Source organism: Manihot esculenta, chromosome 2 (assembly GCF_001659605.2).
Source record: "Manihot esculenta cultivar AM560-2 chromosome 2, M.esculenta_v8, whole genome shotgun sequence".
Taxonomy (NCBI): domain Eukaryota; kingdom Viridiplantae; phylum Streptophyta; class Magnoliopsida; order Malpighiales; family Euphorbiaceae; genus Manihot; species Manihot esculenta.
Window position 1 is genome coordinate 37,298,350 of NC_035162.2, and position 17,252 is coordinate 37,315,601.

At 39.8% G+C, this 17,252-nt stretch overlaps 1 protein-coding gene across 1 annotated transcript; it reads left to right on the forward strand.

The window, feature by feature from the left end:
* Positions 1-3,413: 3,413 nt before the first annotated feature.
* On the forward strand, positions 3,414-3,943 carry LOC122723048. Its single transcript, XM_043953783.1, has one exon. The coding sequence runs from the start codon at positions 3,567-3,569 to the stop codon at positions 3,756-3,758; it is 192 nt and encodes a 63-aa protein (XP_043809718.1). The 5' UTR covers positions 3,414-3,566; the 3' UTR covers positions 3,759-3,943.
* The last annotated feature ends 13,309 nt before the right edge of the window (positions 3,944-17,252 follow it).

Here is a 17,252-nt window from a genome sequence, read left to right on the forward strand (position 1 = left end):
GATATTTTACTATTCTACTCACTGGGCTATAGAGCTCATCCCACTCCCTTAACCCCAGTTTTGCAGATTCAGTGTACAGTATACAGGGACAGTCCAGCAGAGTACAGAAAGAATAAAGAGATTTGTAATAGCTTAGAGTGGACATGTAATATTAAAAAAAATATAATAAGTGTGTATAAAGTTAGAAATGTGCTTGACTTAGTGATGTATGTTTTGTACATGATCTGGATATGTGTATATGTTTTACTGTATTTGAAAAACCAGGCTTAACAGGTATGAGTGAACCCATCTAGAGTAAGCTCTAGTCAAGGGTACAGAGTACAGAGTACAGAGTACAGAGTACAAAGTACAGAGATAGTGCATGCACAGGTTAAGCCTTGGTTCAGAGAAAAGAGTTTTTATTTTCACAGAAAATGTATGATCATGTATGAGTTGTACAGGTACACAGAGGGTATAGCAGGCTTGCTACGGGTTCTGGCGGCCTTAAGCCGACCTGAATCCTAGCGCCGGTGACGGTCCATTTTGGGGTCGTTACATAGAGCTTCAAAATGATGGGGTCCAACCAGGCGAGATGAGGAGGAAGGAGTCTTTGGACTTCCTCCAGAGGATGGCCTTGACACAAAGGATCGATATCACCATAGCGGTGAGGAACGCCTCCTATCCTGGTAAAGCCATACTCAGGCGGACCAAGCTTGGGCTTCTCACCCACCCAACCTTCTAGCCAACCAGGAAAGCATGTCTCATGCTAGCATACATTATATTTTTCTTTCCAACTCTTTTTGTATTTCAAACTGCCTTACTTACTCACCTTTTGTTTTATGTAGATATGGTCACGTCAATAAACAAATTCACCGAGATGGCACATGCTGCTCATAAGGGCAAAGCTGTTGCCGGAGCGACCGGACCACCTCCAAAGCAAGCTCGTTGTGCCGAGGAGATCATCATACTTCCTCCTCCTCTACCCCCTCTCGCAACTGAAGAATCGACCTCTATTCAGCCCGAGTCTTCTACAAGGGGCACCTCTACAACAGTCCCTATCTCAGTTGAGCCAACACCTAAGAATGCTGGGGTGGAATCCCAATGGCCTCATAGCATCCCACATCTGGTGCTGGGCTGAACCAAATGACCTCTCTTCTTGAGGAACCCTGCCTTTCAGTCCTCATAGGCAAGAATGCTTTGAGGCCCAGGGACTGTCATCACCTGAATGAGGTCGAAACGGACGACCTCTTTTACAACATCATGCACTCTACCATGGAGAGTTTCCTTTGTGCATACATGGCCAAAGAGCGAAACAAGGCTTTGAGGCGAGAATTCGGGGCCCAGGAGACAGACCAAGGTCTCCTACAACAGGCATGCTTGAGGTTGAAGGCTCAGATTGATGAAGTGGAGGGCACAATGAAAAAAACATTGGAGTGAGTAGACAAGCTCCAGGCGGACCTGGATGAGGCCAATGCCTCCAAGCTTTCCCTTGAGAATCGGGTAAAGAGTGCCAATGATCAAGTGGCCATACTTTAGCACCAAGCCCAGGAGCTACAGTCTCAAGCTTAGGAGAACCAGGCCGTCTCCAATAAAATTGATGAATTAGAGGTCGAACTTCAAGAGACAGTGGCCCGGAAAAGGGAGATGTTCGTCGAGTGCCAAGACTCGGTCAAGAAAGAGCTGGTGAAGCGGTTTCCTTCTGAATACTTTGTTTGGATAGATGACATCTTTTTGGAGGATGAGGACGAGCAAGAGGAGGAGGGGACTGAAGACATAGGTCGAGTCTCAATAGAAAATGTAATAAATGTAGAAAATAAAAATGTAACAGAGACTTGGGAGTAGGAAACTGAAGACATCCTCCTCCCATATAATCTTTTCTTTAATTTTTAATGAAGACATTTTCTTTCATATCTTGTTATTTATTTTTTTTCTAAGTGTTTATATACTCTATTTTTGTCCAGAACCCTCGTCCAACTGTCATTCAATAATAATCTCTGAAAACATTGCTAGGAGGTTAACACCCAACTAAAAATCTAGTAATCATTACCTTTACCAAAAAACAAGCTCGCTAACATGACATAACACCCGGTCACTAGCCTAACTAGTGCCTACTTCGTGGCTATAAAATAAATAACTTGAAAAATTTGCGGAATGGGACCAACACCTGAACATGTGGCCTGATGGATACTCACTTTGTGGCTTGGGCATGAAATGTCTTAAAAAAAGTTTTTATAAAAGTGATGCCAATACCCGGTTATTAGGCTTAGCGGATACCCGCCTTATGGTCTGAGTATAAAATATTTTAGAAAATTTCTTATAAAAGTGGGGTTAATACCAAGTCATTAAGCATGGTGAATATTTGCCTGGTGGTCTAGACATAAAATATCTTAGAAATTCTTATAAAAGTGGAGCTAATACTTGGTCATTTAGGCTGGCGGATACCCATTTTATAGTCTGAACATAAAATGCTTTAGAAAATTTCTTATAAAATTGGGATTAACACCCATCAGAACTAATAAATAAATCGTTATTCAAACTATTATAAATAATTGGACTAATCTATTATAAAAAGTTCAAACTGCACATATCATTATTTATTTATTAATAAATAAATCGTCTTCACATTTAACTATGGCTTGTTGCAAATATTCAAAATTTATTTCTTATATTTATTTTATATTAATTTTACTATATAATATAATCATAAGATTATATTATACTATAACTAATGTTAAATAATTTGACTAATCTATATATTAAAATGTAGATTTAAATAGAAAAATTAAAAATCAATTCAAACACAATTTAATATTTTCTACTAAAATTATGAGATTCTAATATAGATATTTATTTGTTAAATTTTAATAAAAATATAATAAATTTTAAATTTAAATACAAAATAATCAATTTAAAGTTTTTAAATATTAATAATTTTATATATTTAAAAATCTATTTAACTAACTCTTAAAATTAATTTATATAATAAAAATATTATCTATTGTTTAAATTTAAATGTAATTATAAAAAATAAAAAATCAGGATATTTTGGAAAAATTCAATATTTCCCCTCTTCTCATTTTTATATATAATATAAATATATGAAAAAGACATGAAAGACATGCACTTTCAACTAATCGAACCTCTGGATCTGACCAATCATACCATGGCAGCATCTTGTCGTCTCCGGATCTCAAAGCTAACAAGTTGGAAATAAATCTAGAATTAGTGAACTTAATTCCATTGATCTTAAAACTTCAAATACGTTACTGTTTCTTTTTCCACGTGTTTGTACGTGTATCTTATTGGAGAAATTAATTAAATATTTTTAAATAATTGGTTCAAAATTATAATGGTACGCGTTTAGCCTCTACCAATGAGAAGAAGCCACGTCGAAGAATTGAGAAAAAGACTTTGGTTAAGAGAAAGGGAAGTTCACTTTTTAACGTAAAAAACCAGAGAAGGGAGAGGGGAAATTGCTTTCCTTTAAAGCGATCATTACCAACTATTAGTTGTTATAACATTTCCTTGATTCAGTTGAGAAATCAAAGATCCAACAAAACACGAAGAAGAAGAGAAGAGATTAAAAGATGTGCTGCGGTGGAAGGATGTGCATGCTGTGCACGTGCATCATTCTGGTGGTTATATTGATCGGAATGCTGTTTGGATTCGGTGTTTTCAAGAATGGATTTCACAAGTTGAAAGACACTGTTCATCTCGACGTCGATCCTAATTCCAGGCCCTTCTTCGGTTTTCATTTAGCTCCTCCTCCTGCTTTCTAAGGATTCTCTCTCTCTTATTTTTCTTCTGTTTTCTCTTTACAGTGCTTGTGATGAGTGTATTTTCATTCTGAATCCTGACTTTCTCTTATTTTTCTTCTGTTTTCTCCTTACAGTGCTTGTGATGGTTTTCCATTAAAACGCTATGTCGTTTTGGATTTTTTTTTTTTAAATTTAATTATTGTGGATACATTGATTTTATTACAGTTACTGGCGCGGTGATTAAGGGCCTTCATTCTGTTTTCCTCGCATAGCTCATGATAAAATTGTGTTACTGTTACTTTTGTATATAAAATAATTAATAAGATATAAATAATATGTTCTAAATATAAAGTTACAAAAACAATGCTTTGACATTAAACAACACCTAGCTACAGAGTTGGCCCATAGATCTACACTGGAAACATAGAGAGAAAAGTAATTGAAAACAAGCCAAACAGAGAGAGAGCTTAACAAATGGTGTTATTTATTTACATTTTCTAGCTTTTGCTATTGTATAACAAACTTCACAGTTGTATAAATATTTTGTAACCGATTCTACAACATTCCTCATATGGTGCAGTTACCATGCCAAGCTTGGACTAAAACGTTCCCTAGTAGAGACTTTGTGAAAATGTCAATGAGTTGCTTTCAAGGAGTGTAGGCAGTTCTGAGGAAATCTTTTATGTCCATGTGTTTAATTCATTCGTCGAAGGTGGGATTGCGACTAATGTGCACAGCAGCTTGGTTATCGCGCGAAGATTCATTGTAGCTCGCAATCAGTCTTCCGTTCTCGATGGTGTCCATAATATATTTTTGTTGGCTAAGAAAGAGACCATCGTGCAGCTAGCCAATTCAATGCCAAGGGAAAGTTTTGCATGACCAATAAGAATTCTTTAGCAAGCATGTGCTTGTTTCAGTAATGGATGACTGGTTTGTGCCCATGAGAGGTAATGTCATTGACATACATTAATAGTGCTTGAAAGTCTTGGCCAACAGATTTTATGAATAAACAGTAGTTGGATGGGAATTGAGAAAGTAAATGTATTTTGGGAGAATTAGATAATTTGCATTGAATGATAGTTGGGTTTATATACACATCGCATGAGGGTTTTCAAAAATGTTGTGGAAAATTCTAAAATGCACTACAATTATAAATGAAACCGCATCGTTTTGCATTATCATGTACTGCATTGTTTTCTTCCTTTGGTGGTATGCTTTCTTCCTTTGGTGGTATGCTTTCTTCTTTTTGCAGTGTCATTTTCTTTTTTTTGGTTGTGTACTTTTAATCTCCTTCCACAGCACGTTTGAATCAATTATATTATATCTCTTCAAGAATTGACTGAACTCAAAACCTGTAAGTTTAATGGTGAAGTGTTTGTTCTATTAGCGTCCGACTTGTTTGAGCCCATAGAGGAATTTATAAGCTTGCAAACCTAGTAATTTGAAACTTTGGTATATCCTTCCGGTGGCACCAAGTAAAGTTCTTCATCAAATAAGCCGTACAAATAAGCATTATTAATATAAATTTGGTAATATTGGCCAAGATTTTGCAGAAGCAATTGCTAGACGTGGCCATGACCGGAACCCGCAGTTTGACTTCTTTTTCGAACTGAACCGAAATCAACCTGATTTAAAGATGTTCAAAACGGTTTTGATTTTTTAACGGTTCTGGCGTGGTTTCGGTCCAATTTTGAAGCAGTTATAATTCCGATTTTTCACGGTTTCAATCTTTTAATTAATTCTAAATTATAAATGGAATCCGATTTCGATTTGAAAAAAATTTAAAAGTAAAAATTACAAATAAAATATAAAAAAATAAATATAATTCTTAAATATTATTGATATATATTTTATTAAATAAGTAAAACGTCTAAAATATATCTATTTATATGATAAAAAAATAAAATAATTTTACATAAAATAATAAAATAATATTACATGTAAATGTAAAAAATATTTTTACAAGTTAAACATAAACTTTAATTTAATTATTTAATAATTTAACTTATTTATATATTAATTTTAAGTTGTACAATTTTATAAAATGATTTATTTTAGAAAGAAAAGATTGAACTGAAATTAAATTGGATTGCGGATTCAAATTGTGTAGTTCCGATTCTGATTCACATAAAGGGACCTTAATTTAAGATTTCGATCCAATTCAGAATCAGGACCAATTAACCGGTCGGTTGTTCACGATCCAAATCGAATCGTGGCCATGTCTAGCAATAGCAAGAAATCACCCAATTGTAACAACTTTGGCCATGGGTAAAAAGTTACCTATATAGTTGATTCTCTCCTTTTGATTTTACCCTTTAGCTATAAGTTGAACTTTGTAGAAGGCGACTCTACTATCTTTGTTATACATAATGCAAATCAAAAGTTTTGGATGATTGGAATTTTGGAGGAGGTAAGGGTCACTAATGATCTTGCCATTATTCTGGTTAGAGGTTTGGGTTTATTTCTCTATGAAAATAAAGGTAAAGTATTGATTATGAAAGCAATATCAAGTCACGAAATCAATATAACCTTCCTCTCCTTTTTTTTTCTCTTCTCTATTAGGGCTTCGTCTCTCTCTTTGTTGGTTGGCAGTCGACCCTCCTCTGCCTCTTAGATAAGGGAAGGTCTCTCCTCTCTTAGCCCAAATTTGAGTTTTCCTCTCCATCTGGGATGGGTTGTACATATTTTTGGTTTATTTGTTTAGCAGCCGTGGTGGTTATTAGTTGAGGGCTCTTTGGTGCTACTTTTTATTTGTGTGTGCTTGTTGTTGGTTTCCTTCTTTCTCTGTTTGCAGGTGGGTCTCCTCGAATGAAATCTAATTGGTTATCTCTTTGACGCTCACGATGCCCCTTCATTTGGGTTGCACTGGTCGTAGAGCTCTATCTTCTGTCCTATCCTCGTTGAGGCTTTTCAAGGTGTTGAGAAATGGATCACTTCACTCTTCTGTTGCTTAGGCATGGCCATGGTCCAATTCAAATCATAAACCAAATCAAAATTAGATGGATCAAATTCAAAATCAAACAGATCAAATCTAAAATCAGATTAGTCAACCGATTTTAGTTCTTGAACCAGAACATAACCTTAAATTAGGAGGCCGGTTACAATCTCCCATTTTATGCACTAAAATCAAAATTAGACTGGTTTAAACTGATAGTCCGATTAAGTTTCAATTCAATTTTATTTCTATAATAAATCATTTTATAAAATTGTGCCACTTAAAATTGATACATAGCGAAATTAAATTATCAATTATTAAGTTAAACTTGTAAAAAATATCATTTACATTTAAATGTAATATTACTTATTTTTTATATTATATGTAATGTTATTTTATTTTATTTATAAGCTAAATGAATACATTTTATACAATTTATTTATTTAATAAAATATATATTCAATAATATTTAAAATTTATATTTATTTTTTTACCTTTTATTTAAATTTTTTATTTTAAAATTTCTTTTCGAATCCAAATTAGATTTACTGTTTATAATTTGGATTTAATTGAAACCGAAACTGAAATCGTGAAAATCTGAAATCAGAATCATTTTAAAACTATACTATGAACGTTAAAAAACCGAAACCGTCTTGAACTATTCTTAAATTTAGCCAATTTCGATTCAGTTCAAAAAATAAATCGAACCATCAGTTCTGAATAAGAATCGGCCTGAAAATCGGCCCATGCTCATGTCCACTGTCGCTGATACAACAAATCTGGCCTATCCTCATTGCTAATGCTCCTGGGTATTTTTCATGCTCCTTTATGGGTCTCTTGAGAAGAACCTTATGTGCTTCCATATTGATATCTTCTATTCTACCAACACTATCAGTGACTTGAGATTCTGTTTGGGCTTCTCGGCTTTCCGGTGATGTTTCTAGGCCCACGTGGTTCTTTAGCTTCTCCTGACTGTGACCCTTAATGTGCAAAGACTTTATGCCTTCTATTGGATCCTTCACGCGGGTCGAGTTCTTAGTTTAACCTAAGATTTATTGTTTGGTTTTTGTCATTTCTTAGACTGAGCTTAATTTTCAGTTAGGAGTTTGTTTTGTTTCAGGTCTGCAACTTGTACCTGCTAGTTTATGTTAGTTCTGAGCTTTTTAGCCTTCTTATGAATGAACTTTCCTTTCCCCTTGAGCAACTCTTTTGGACTCACCTTGAACTTTCCTCATTGCTAATCTTCCTGGCTTTTTGGTTTGAGGTTTTGGTTTATATGTATTTTTTACCTTTAGAAATCTACCACTTACATACCATAGTGTATAACAAACTTTATAGCTACACATATTTCATAAAATATTATACAGTTTTTCATCATATTTTACGACATTCTTTAGTAATTCTGACATAAACCTAATTTATAATAAAGTTAAAACAAAGATGTATGAGTTTTTTTTTTTTAATTTCATCATAGTTATTGTGTCTTTAATTTAGATAATCAAAGGTGGACAAGTGTTTTTTTTTTTTTTTATCAAGCAACTCAATCCATAATTGGCCAATTGGATTGAGCTGGAACCACACCAGATTAGCTATCCTCATAGACAGTTGCAAGGAGAATGGGACACATTTATCACGTTCCTTGCAAGTTAGCTAATTAAATTGCCTAATTTCAAGGTGAACGTGCGGTACTTAATCCTTTCTTAGGGCTAAATCAGCCTTAACAGCATCAAATAACCTAATTTAATTAATGGACTATACAAAGTAGCAAAATAAAAGCTAAGTTGGACAATTAAAATAAAGGAGGAAGGATATTTGTACAAGAATTTAAGAAGGGAAGCTTTTATTCACAATGGAAAAATTACAAGAATCAAATAGTAATTTTACAAAGATTACAAAGACTAAATTGGAGAAGAGAGCTCGCTACTAAGGATTTCTTAGAGATGGGTTTCCTATCGCGTGCTTAAAATGAGAGGAAAATGTGGTATTTATAGGCAAACCTTACGTCCATTGGATATAGTTGAAAATTTTTACAATTATTGAATTTTATAAGAAATTAAGAGAGCCACACAAGTTTCCATCTAAATGAGCCAATAAAAATCCTCCACGTGAAATTCTGCCATGAAAAATCCAATTCTGCTGACTTTGTGAGAGTTGGGCTCGTCGGTGGAAAATTTCTAGAAAGTTGGCCAATTTTGCCTGTCCAGTCGGTGCTCTAGGGGAGAGCTAGTAGGGCTACCACACGTCCACTACGCACCAATCAGTGCTTATCGATGCTCCAGAGAGAGGCGTGTGCCCTCGATCGTGTAAGTTTATATGGGCATGTGACGATATCCATTTCCGTAGGTCTATAGGCATGTGTTACGCCTGCCGAGTGCCCGCATGCTACATCAATTCAGCACCAGGCAACCAATTTTTTTGCAATGCTACCATTAGTACCTACTTTGAGTAGAATTGCTTTCCATGCAATTTTAGCCAATCCAACACTCCAATTGCTAATTATTTTAAGTGATTAGCATGGTCTTCCTGCTTTTGTCCCCACTCAATCTCGCGACACTCTTCTTACAGCTCCAACACAACCTCACATGTAACGACCCGGAAACCGATACCCCTCTGTAACGGTCCGAACCGCCACCGGCGCTAGGATCCAGATCGGCTTAAGGCCGCCGGGACCCGTAGCAAGCCAAACATACCTCCTATCACCTGGTCAAATCCCATACATGATCAAAACTTTAACATAAAAACTTAAACATTTGATGTATATCCTGAGCCTGACCTGTATGCGACATAACTGAAAACATAAGAAACCCCCTACTAGACCCCTCATCAAAACTCTAGCGGGTCAACATAACATACATCAAGCTAGGATCACATCTAAAGAACTAGAACCTAACCTGTGCATGCATCAAACCAAAAACATAGGACCTCCACTAGGGTCCTCATCAAATACTCTAACGTGGTAAACAACACATGCCACAAGTTTGGTTCAAACTCAACTCAACATTTGAAACATTACATACATCACGTATTAAACAGGGACTAACCAAGTCTTAGGGCCAAGCACAGTACTTGTAATACCTGGCTAGATTTCGGCATCGGAATCCCTACCTTCCAGCGAAATCTCTATTGGAATCTGGAATTTTGATAATGCCAAAGTCTTCTTGAGGGGTAAAATGTGCTTCTAAAATGTTTTTATTGATTTCATGATTTTATATGAAAAAGAATTGAGTTTTTAAAAGAAAAGACCAAGGAGGCATTTGCCAGGTTCGGCCGCCAAAAGTAAAGTTCGGCCGCCGAACATGGGAAGGTTTCGGGAGTGCCTTTGGCCTCCGAAAGCCTTGTTTGAATGAACCAGGTTCGGCCGCCGAACCTCAAGTTCAGCCGCCGAACATGCATGAGTTTAGGGGGCACGTTAGGCTGCCGAAGGTGGTTCAACATGCCACCTATAAAGAGCCCTCAGATCGAAAATGGGCGAGTTTTCTCCCCATTCTCGAGCTTAGGTGAGTCTTGGTCCTCCTTTGGTCGTTTTCTTGTTTTCTCTACCCACCCTTCAAGTTTTCATGAGATCTACCCTTGTTTTGAAGATTTGAAACCCAAATAGAAGTTTTGGAGCTTGGAGGCTTTTGGAGCTTGGATCCTCCACACCTCCGAGTTAGGGATCACACCACCCCTCGATCTTCAAGAGGTAAGTGTAGATCCTTGCTTCCCTACTGTTTTTAATGAAGTTTTAGTAAGTTTAATGATGTTTTGATGATTGAGTATGGGTAGATATGCATGCTAGGATTTATGTGGGTTTTGTGCCCAAAGTGTGTTTATGTGATGCTATGTTGAAGGTTTGAGTTGGTTTATGCATGTGGGAGAGTGTATGCATGATTGGGAAAGAGCAAGTGAGATTATGGGTTGTTTTGATGGTTTTGGCCTATGTGGGTCATAAACTATCTATGTATGCTTTTGATGTGTTTTTGGGGTTTAATCTAGTTGTTAAGCTCCTTTATGCATGACTAAGGGTTTATGCATGGTTTTGAGAAGTTTATGCATGTTTTAAAAGATTGGATGCTTGTTTTGGGGGTTTGGAAGGCTTGTATGCACAAGGGCTGAGTTCTGGAAGAACTCAAGTTCGGCCGCCGAAGGTGGTTTCGGCCGCCGAACATGCCTATGGATGCATGAATTGGCCGCCAAACCTTGCCCCCGAAAGTTGTGTTTTAGAGCTGAAGCAGACTTTCGGCCGCCGAAGGTGATGTTCGGCCGCCGAAAGTGCATGACTTTAGTCTCTGGAGAAAGGGTTCGGCCGCCGAAGGCGCCCCCGAACCTGCATGACTTTCGTCTCTGGAAGGGACCTTCGGCCTCCAAAAGTGCCGCCTAAAGTGCCCTGTCCAGCCTTTTCATGAGTGTTCTGTATGCATGTTTCCTTGATGCTTTAAGGGGTTTTTGGGGAGTTGTTTATGAGTTGTTTAGTGTGTTTGGCACCTCACTAGAGTCCACCTGTGTAGGATCGGACCCGAGGAACCGAGGTGTTTAGCAGTGTCAGCAGTTTCAGAGTCGGCCCAGAGCTAGTCAAAGGTGAGTGGAACAAAAACCTAATGCTTTAAATTAAGAAATTAAATGTTTTTAGAGCATGATCCATGCATCATGAAATGCCATGATATGTATTAGGTTGTCTTGCATTAGAATCCACGAATATGATGCATTGCATAATATGTTGTTGATGTGGATGGATATTGGATGATCCTTAGCCCTCAGTATGAGGTGAGATAATATGATATGAGATGACATGGTATGATATAGAAAGCCCAGGTGTGGCCTAATCGCCCCTGGCATCATGTATATGTAAGGAAAGACCAGGTGTGGCCTAATCGCCCCTGGCATAGTTAGACATGTTATGATGTGAGTTATGTAAGCGAATACTAGGTGTGGCCTCATCGCCCCTGGTATAGTTGGACATATTTGATATGTAGAGGGCTAATGGTGACAAGTTCATCCTTGATGTGATATGTTTGTGATGTGTTGCATTCCATGGTGGCATACTTGTAAATGAACTGTTCTGCTAGTGTGGTTTCCGCTCACTGGGCTTTATAGCTCACCTCTCTCCCCTAACCCCAGGTTTGCAGGGTCAGAGATAGTCAGAAGATCAGCAGGTTATGTCTATGGTCAGATTCATGTAATAGATTAGTAGTGGACATGATGTAAGGTAAAGATATGTAATGAAATGTAAAATGTTATGATGTAAATCAATGTAATGTAATAGATAGAGTTGTGCTTTGCCCTAGAAGTGTGGTTAATCCCTTGTATATGGTCCTTATGTATGTTTTTAATGAGACAGGAAAACCAAGCTTATTTTATGTTGCCCCATTAGAGTTAATGATGAGAACTCTAGTGTTGGGGTTTATGATTATGAGTTTGTGCTTGCACGGGTTAAGCTTGGTGTATGAAAGAAAGAAAAAGTTTACAAATTTTATGTTTTACAGCTTTTATGTTTATGTTTGATCATGTTTGGGATTATACCAGATGTACAGGATGTATGTTAGGCTTGCTACGGGTCCTGGCGGCCTTAAGCCGATCTAGATCCTAGCGCCGGTAGCGGTCCGGATTTTCGGGTCGTTACAGAATGGTATCAGAGCCCTAGGTTCATATGGTCGGACCTAGAGTGTCAGGCTCATAGATGTTATATAAGGGCAAGCACAGTAGGAGAGATCATGTCCACTAGGATAGGATGTGGAGTCCTGTCTTGTATGATGATGTGAAATGCCATGATTTTATGCATGTGCATTAATGATATGTTATGTATGTGATGCGGGTTCATGTGTTTGCACATGAACCATTTGATGTTAATGTTTATGCGTTATGTTGTGCTTTCAGAAGTCAAGATGAGAGGAACTCGTCGATCTGTAAGGTTGACTGGAGCTCCGCCAGAGAATGAGGGCATGGATGCCCATTCCCCTGCTCTGCAGAGGGCAAGATCTTGTAGAACAAGCAGAGAAGGTACATCAAGGGACCCTAGAAGGTCTTTTGATGCAAGTCGGAGGAGATCAGTTCATGATGATATGTCTGCAGATGTGATGGGAACTGAGGCGGGTAATCAGAGAAGAGATAGCAGTTTGGGCAAGAGTATGTCAGAAGAGGATATGGGAGAGTCCCAAGGAGGCACTCAGGCCTCGGGCTTTGTTCCACCACAGTATCCACCCTACCCGAAGGGCCAGGGTATCCGATAGGAGGTACATCAGATTTCTTTCATTGCAGCCCATATCCCACCTTTATGCCCAATCCACCCTTTTACCCACCATACCCACAGTACCCCATGTTTCCACCCTCATCCTTCTACCCAGGTCCAGCAAACCCTAATCCAGGGAATGCTGCACCTCCTCCTCCACCAGCAGAGCCAATTGTCCCTGATGTCCAGATACCCAAACCTGGTTCATCAGTTGGGGGTAAAGTAAAGATGACAGACTACCTAAAGTTGGATGCCCCCAAGTTTGAATCAGGTGATGACCCTTTTGAGTACCTCAGAACGGTGAAGATGATAACTGATGAGTTGGGAGCAAGTGACAGTAGAGCCATTCAGATGGCAGGGTTCACATTGAAATGTAAGAAGGCAAGAGAATGGTTCAAAAACTATGTGGACCCAAGATTGGAAGGCTTATCCTGGGAGCAGTTTGCCAATGAGTTTGCAGGATGGGCTTTTCCAGATAGTTCCAGAGAACTGAAGATGATTGAATTTGAACAGCTAAGGCAGACAGAAGAGATGAGTGTAGATGAGTTTACAGACAGGTTCCTGGAGTTGCTGCCGTTTGCAGGACAAGGTCTTGACACAGACCTGAAGAAGTCTAGGAGATATGTTATGAAGCTTCACTCCAGGTATTCCTCGTTGATTCAATCAGCAGAAAGGGAGAGTTTCCATGCTATAGTGGATATGGCACGGAGAATGGAGGCTAGTGCCATCATCCGAGGGACAGTTAAGCAGTCTGTGGCACAGTCTTCCGGTCTCCAAGTCCCGGGGACAAGTGATGTTAATCTCTCCCCTCTGAGCGAGGCCGTCACAAAGAATAAGAAGGGAGGCAGAGGCCTCAGAAGATCGAAGAAGAGCAAGTTCTGGGACCGGTTAAAGTCTGGTATGGGATTAGGTGATGGTTCGAGCTCGGGTTCGGGTAACTCCAGATGTACGAGGTGCGGTAGGCCGCACAAGGGAGTCTGTTTGATTGGGACTACGGTATGCTTCAGGTGCGGACAGGAGGGGCACATGGCACGTGAGTGTCCCACTGCAACCTTGTTGGCACAGTCCCAGCAAACAGTTTCAGGCAGTGTAGCTCACCCAGTAGCTCCATCCATGGCGCAGGGCAGAGGGAGAGGAAGAGGGATAACTCCTTCAGCAGGTTTCCCGAGTGAAGGTCCATCAGCTCCAGCACGGATCTTCACTATGACCCAGCAGGAGGCTAACACATCGAACCCGATGGGATCAGGTAATCTCACTCTAGTATGTTCTGATGTGTATGTTTTATGAACCCTGATGTTTCTCTTTCTTTGTTTGCTTGTGAGTCATTGTGAGGTTGGGCATGATAGCTTAAGGGTTAGAGTATCCCCTTTGGGTCGGTGGACCCAAGTGTGATCCATCAGTGGCAGAGTCAGTCTGCCGGTATAGTTCAGAGTATGTTGTGCGTAGATGCCTTCCAGCTGGCCTAGCGGTTCTAGATTTGACTGTTTGACGTCATTCTAGGGTTGGATTGGTTCTTCTACTAGTGGTGCTACCTGAGTCTGCAAAGACAAGGTAGTCTAGTCCAGAGGTCAGGATGGATCAGAGGTAGTCCTTTGAGGGGACAGAGTAGGGATACCTAGAGGTTTGTTATCAGCCTTATAGGCTCGTATGTTGCTCAGGAGAGGTTGTCAGGGGTTTCTAGTTTATGTGAGAAGGTATAGCAGTCAGGTCAGGGAGCCGCCTCAGTGCCCGTAATCAGAAAAGTTCGTAGATGTTTCCCAGATGAGTTCCCAGGACTACCACCTGTCAGGGAGATAGAGTTCAAAATAGAAGTAATGCATGGAATTGGACCAATCTCTATCTCTCCCCACAGGATGGTATCAACAGAGTTGAAAAGTTGTAAGGATCAGTTGCAAGAGTTGGTAGACAAGGGTTCCTATCTAATTGAGCACCTCACTTTGGGGTGTTCCAGTGTTGTTGCGAGGTTGAAAGATGGATCCCAAGGACTTTGTATCGACTACAAGTCGTTGAACAAAGTCACTACCCAGAGTAAGTATTTGTTACCTTGGATTGACGATCTATTTAAGCCAGCTAGCAGGAGTTGGTTGCCTTTCCAAGATAGATCTGAAGTCCAGGTACTATCAGTTAAGATCAAGGAAGAAGATGTTCAGAGAGCAGTGTTTAGAGCCAGATATGGGCACTATGAGTTTCCAGGAATGTCGTTCGGGTTAATGAACGCCCCTACAGCATTCATGGATCTCATAAGCAAAGTTTCAGTTGGTTTCTGGACCACTCCGTTATTGTCTTCATCGATGGTACCTCGGTGAGTTCCAGAAATACAGAGGAGTATGCCCATTATCTGAAATCAGGATTGCAGATCCTGAGAGAACATGGCTTGGATGCCCAGTTCTCCAAATGTGAGTTTCGGTCGAGGAGCATACCTTTCTTGGGTCATGATATGTCGGGAAAGAAGAGAAAAGTGAGGTAGACCCGAGAAAGTTAAAGTTGTAGCTGACTAGCCCAGGCCCATTATCATGTCAAAGATCAAGAGCTCCTTGGGGTGGGCCGGTTACCTACTGGAAAGTTCATCCAGAACTTCCCTAGAGTTGCCGCTCCTATGACCAGATGGATCAAGAAGAACCAGAGGGTTGTGTGGTCTTCTCAGCGTGAAGAAAGCGTTGAAGAGCCGAAGGAAATGTTGATGACAGCACCAGTAGTGGCTCTGTCCGCCAGTAATGAAGATGTCACAGTGTCCGGTGATGCGTCCCGGGTGGAACTAGATTGTGTGTTAATGTAAAATGGCAGGATGATTGCTTATGCTTCTAAATAGCTGAAGAAGCATGAGTTGAGTCATCCTACACATGATCTAGAGATGGAAATGGTAATCCTTGCACTCAAGATGTGGAGGCGGTACCTGTATAAGGTATGAGGACGAATCCTTACAGATCAAAAGAACTTGCAATACATCTTGAGTCAAGGGAGAAAAACCGAAGGCAGAGGAGATGGGTAAAAACTGCGTGGTGTTTATGACTCCAAGGTTCAGTATTTTCGGCTGAGGCAGATATTTCAATAGATGCCCTCAACCGGAAACCACTTGGCAGCTATCCCATCCCTTAGTGCAGTAAGAAGAAGATCAGTAACCAAAGAATGAGAAGAATCAGAACTGCTGTGAGTCAGCAGGGGAGTTATGAAGTTGTCCGCAAGAGGCATGTAAGGTTTTAGAAGCGAGAAGAGTTTTGTCAGAGTGCGCCGTGGAAGCATCTTGAGGTTGCTGGAGGTGTCTCCTAAAGAGAGGATGATTCGTTATGGGCAAAAAGGTAAATTAACTCTCAAGTACATTGGACCCTTGAAATCCTGCAAAGGATTGGAAATGTATTCCACGAGTTAGATTTACCTACTTCAAAGGAAGAGCTCCATCCGTTTTTCCATGTTTCCACGGTATATGAGTTCGTGTCGGGTCCGAGTGAGGTTCTTAAAGGAACCAGAGGTGGAGATCATAAAGGATCTCACCTATGTTGAGCAGTTAGTACGGACCGCAGACACACAAGTTAGAAAGTGTGGAAACAAGGAAATCCTGATGGTGAAAGTCCCTTAGAATCACCTTAAGATGAAGAGTGCACCAGGGAGACCGAGAGTTCCTACTCCAGTGATACCGTGTTTCTTTATAGACTAGAGTTTATGTGTTGTTATGATTGTGCTTATGTTGTGTATATGCATGCGCCTGTTTGTTTGAACATTCGGGGACGAATGTTCTTAAAAGGGGGGAAGAATGTAATACCCGGCTAGATTCCGGCATCGGAATCCCTACCTTCCGGCAGAATCTCCGTTGGAATCTGGAATTTTGATGATGCCAAAGTCTTCTTGAGGGGTAAAATGTGCTTCTAAAATGTTTTTATTGATTTCATGATTTTATATGAAAAAGAATTGAGTTTTTAAAAGAAAAGACCAAGGAGGCATTTGCTAGGTTCGGCCGCTGAAAGTAAAGTTCGGCCGCCGAACATGGGAAGGTTTCGGGAGTGCCTTTGGCCTCCGAAAGCCTTGTTTGAATGAACCAGGTTCGGCCGCCGAACCTCAAGTTCGGCCGCCGAACATGCATGAGTTTAGGGGGCACGTTAGGCTGCCGAAGGTGGTTCAACAGGCCACCTATAAAGAGCCCTCAGATCGGAAATGGGCGAGTTTTCTCCTCATTCTCGAGCTCAGGTGAGTCTTGGTCCTCCTTTGGTCGTTTTCTTGTTTTCTCTACCCACCCTTCAAGTTTTCATGAGATCTACCCTTGTTTTGAAGATTTGAAACCCAAATAGAAGTTTTGGAGCTTGGAGGCTTTTGGAGCTTGGATCCTCCACACCTCCGAGTTAGGGATCACACCACCCCTCGATCTTCAAGAGGTAAGTGTAGA

What these genes read in the sequence shown, in the direction of transcription:
- LOC122723048 (XM_043953783.1), top strand. Translation starts at nt 3,567, where the DNA reads ATGTGCTGCGGTGGAAGGATGTGCATGCTGTGCACGTGCATCATTCTG.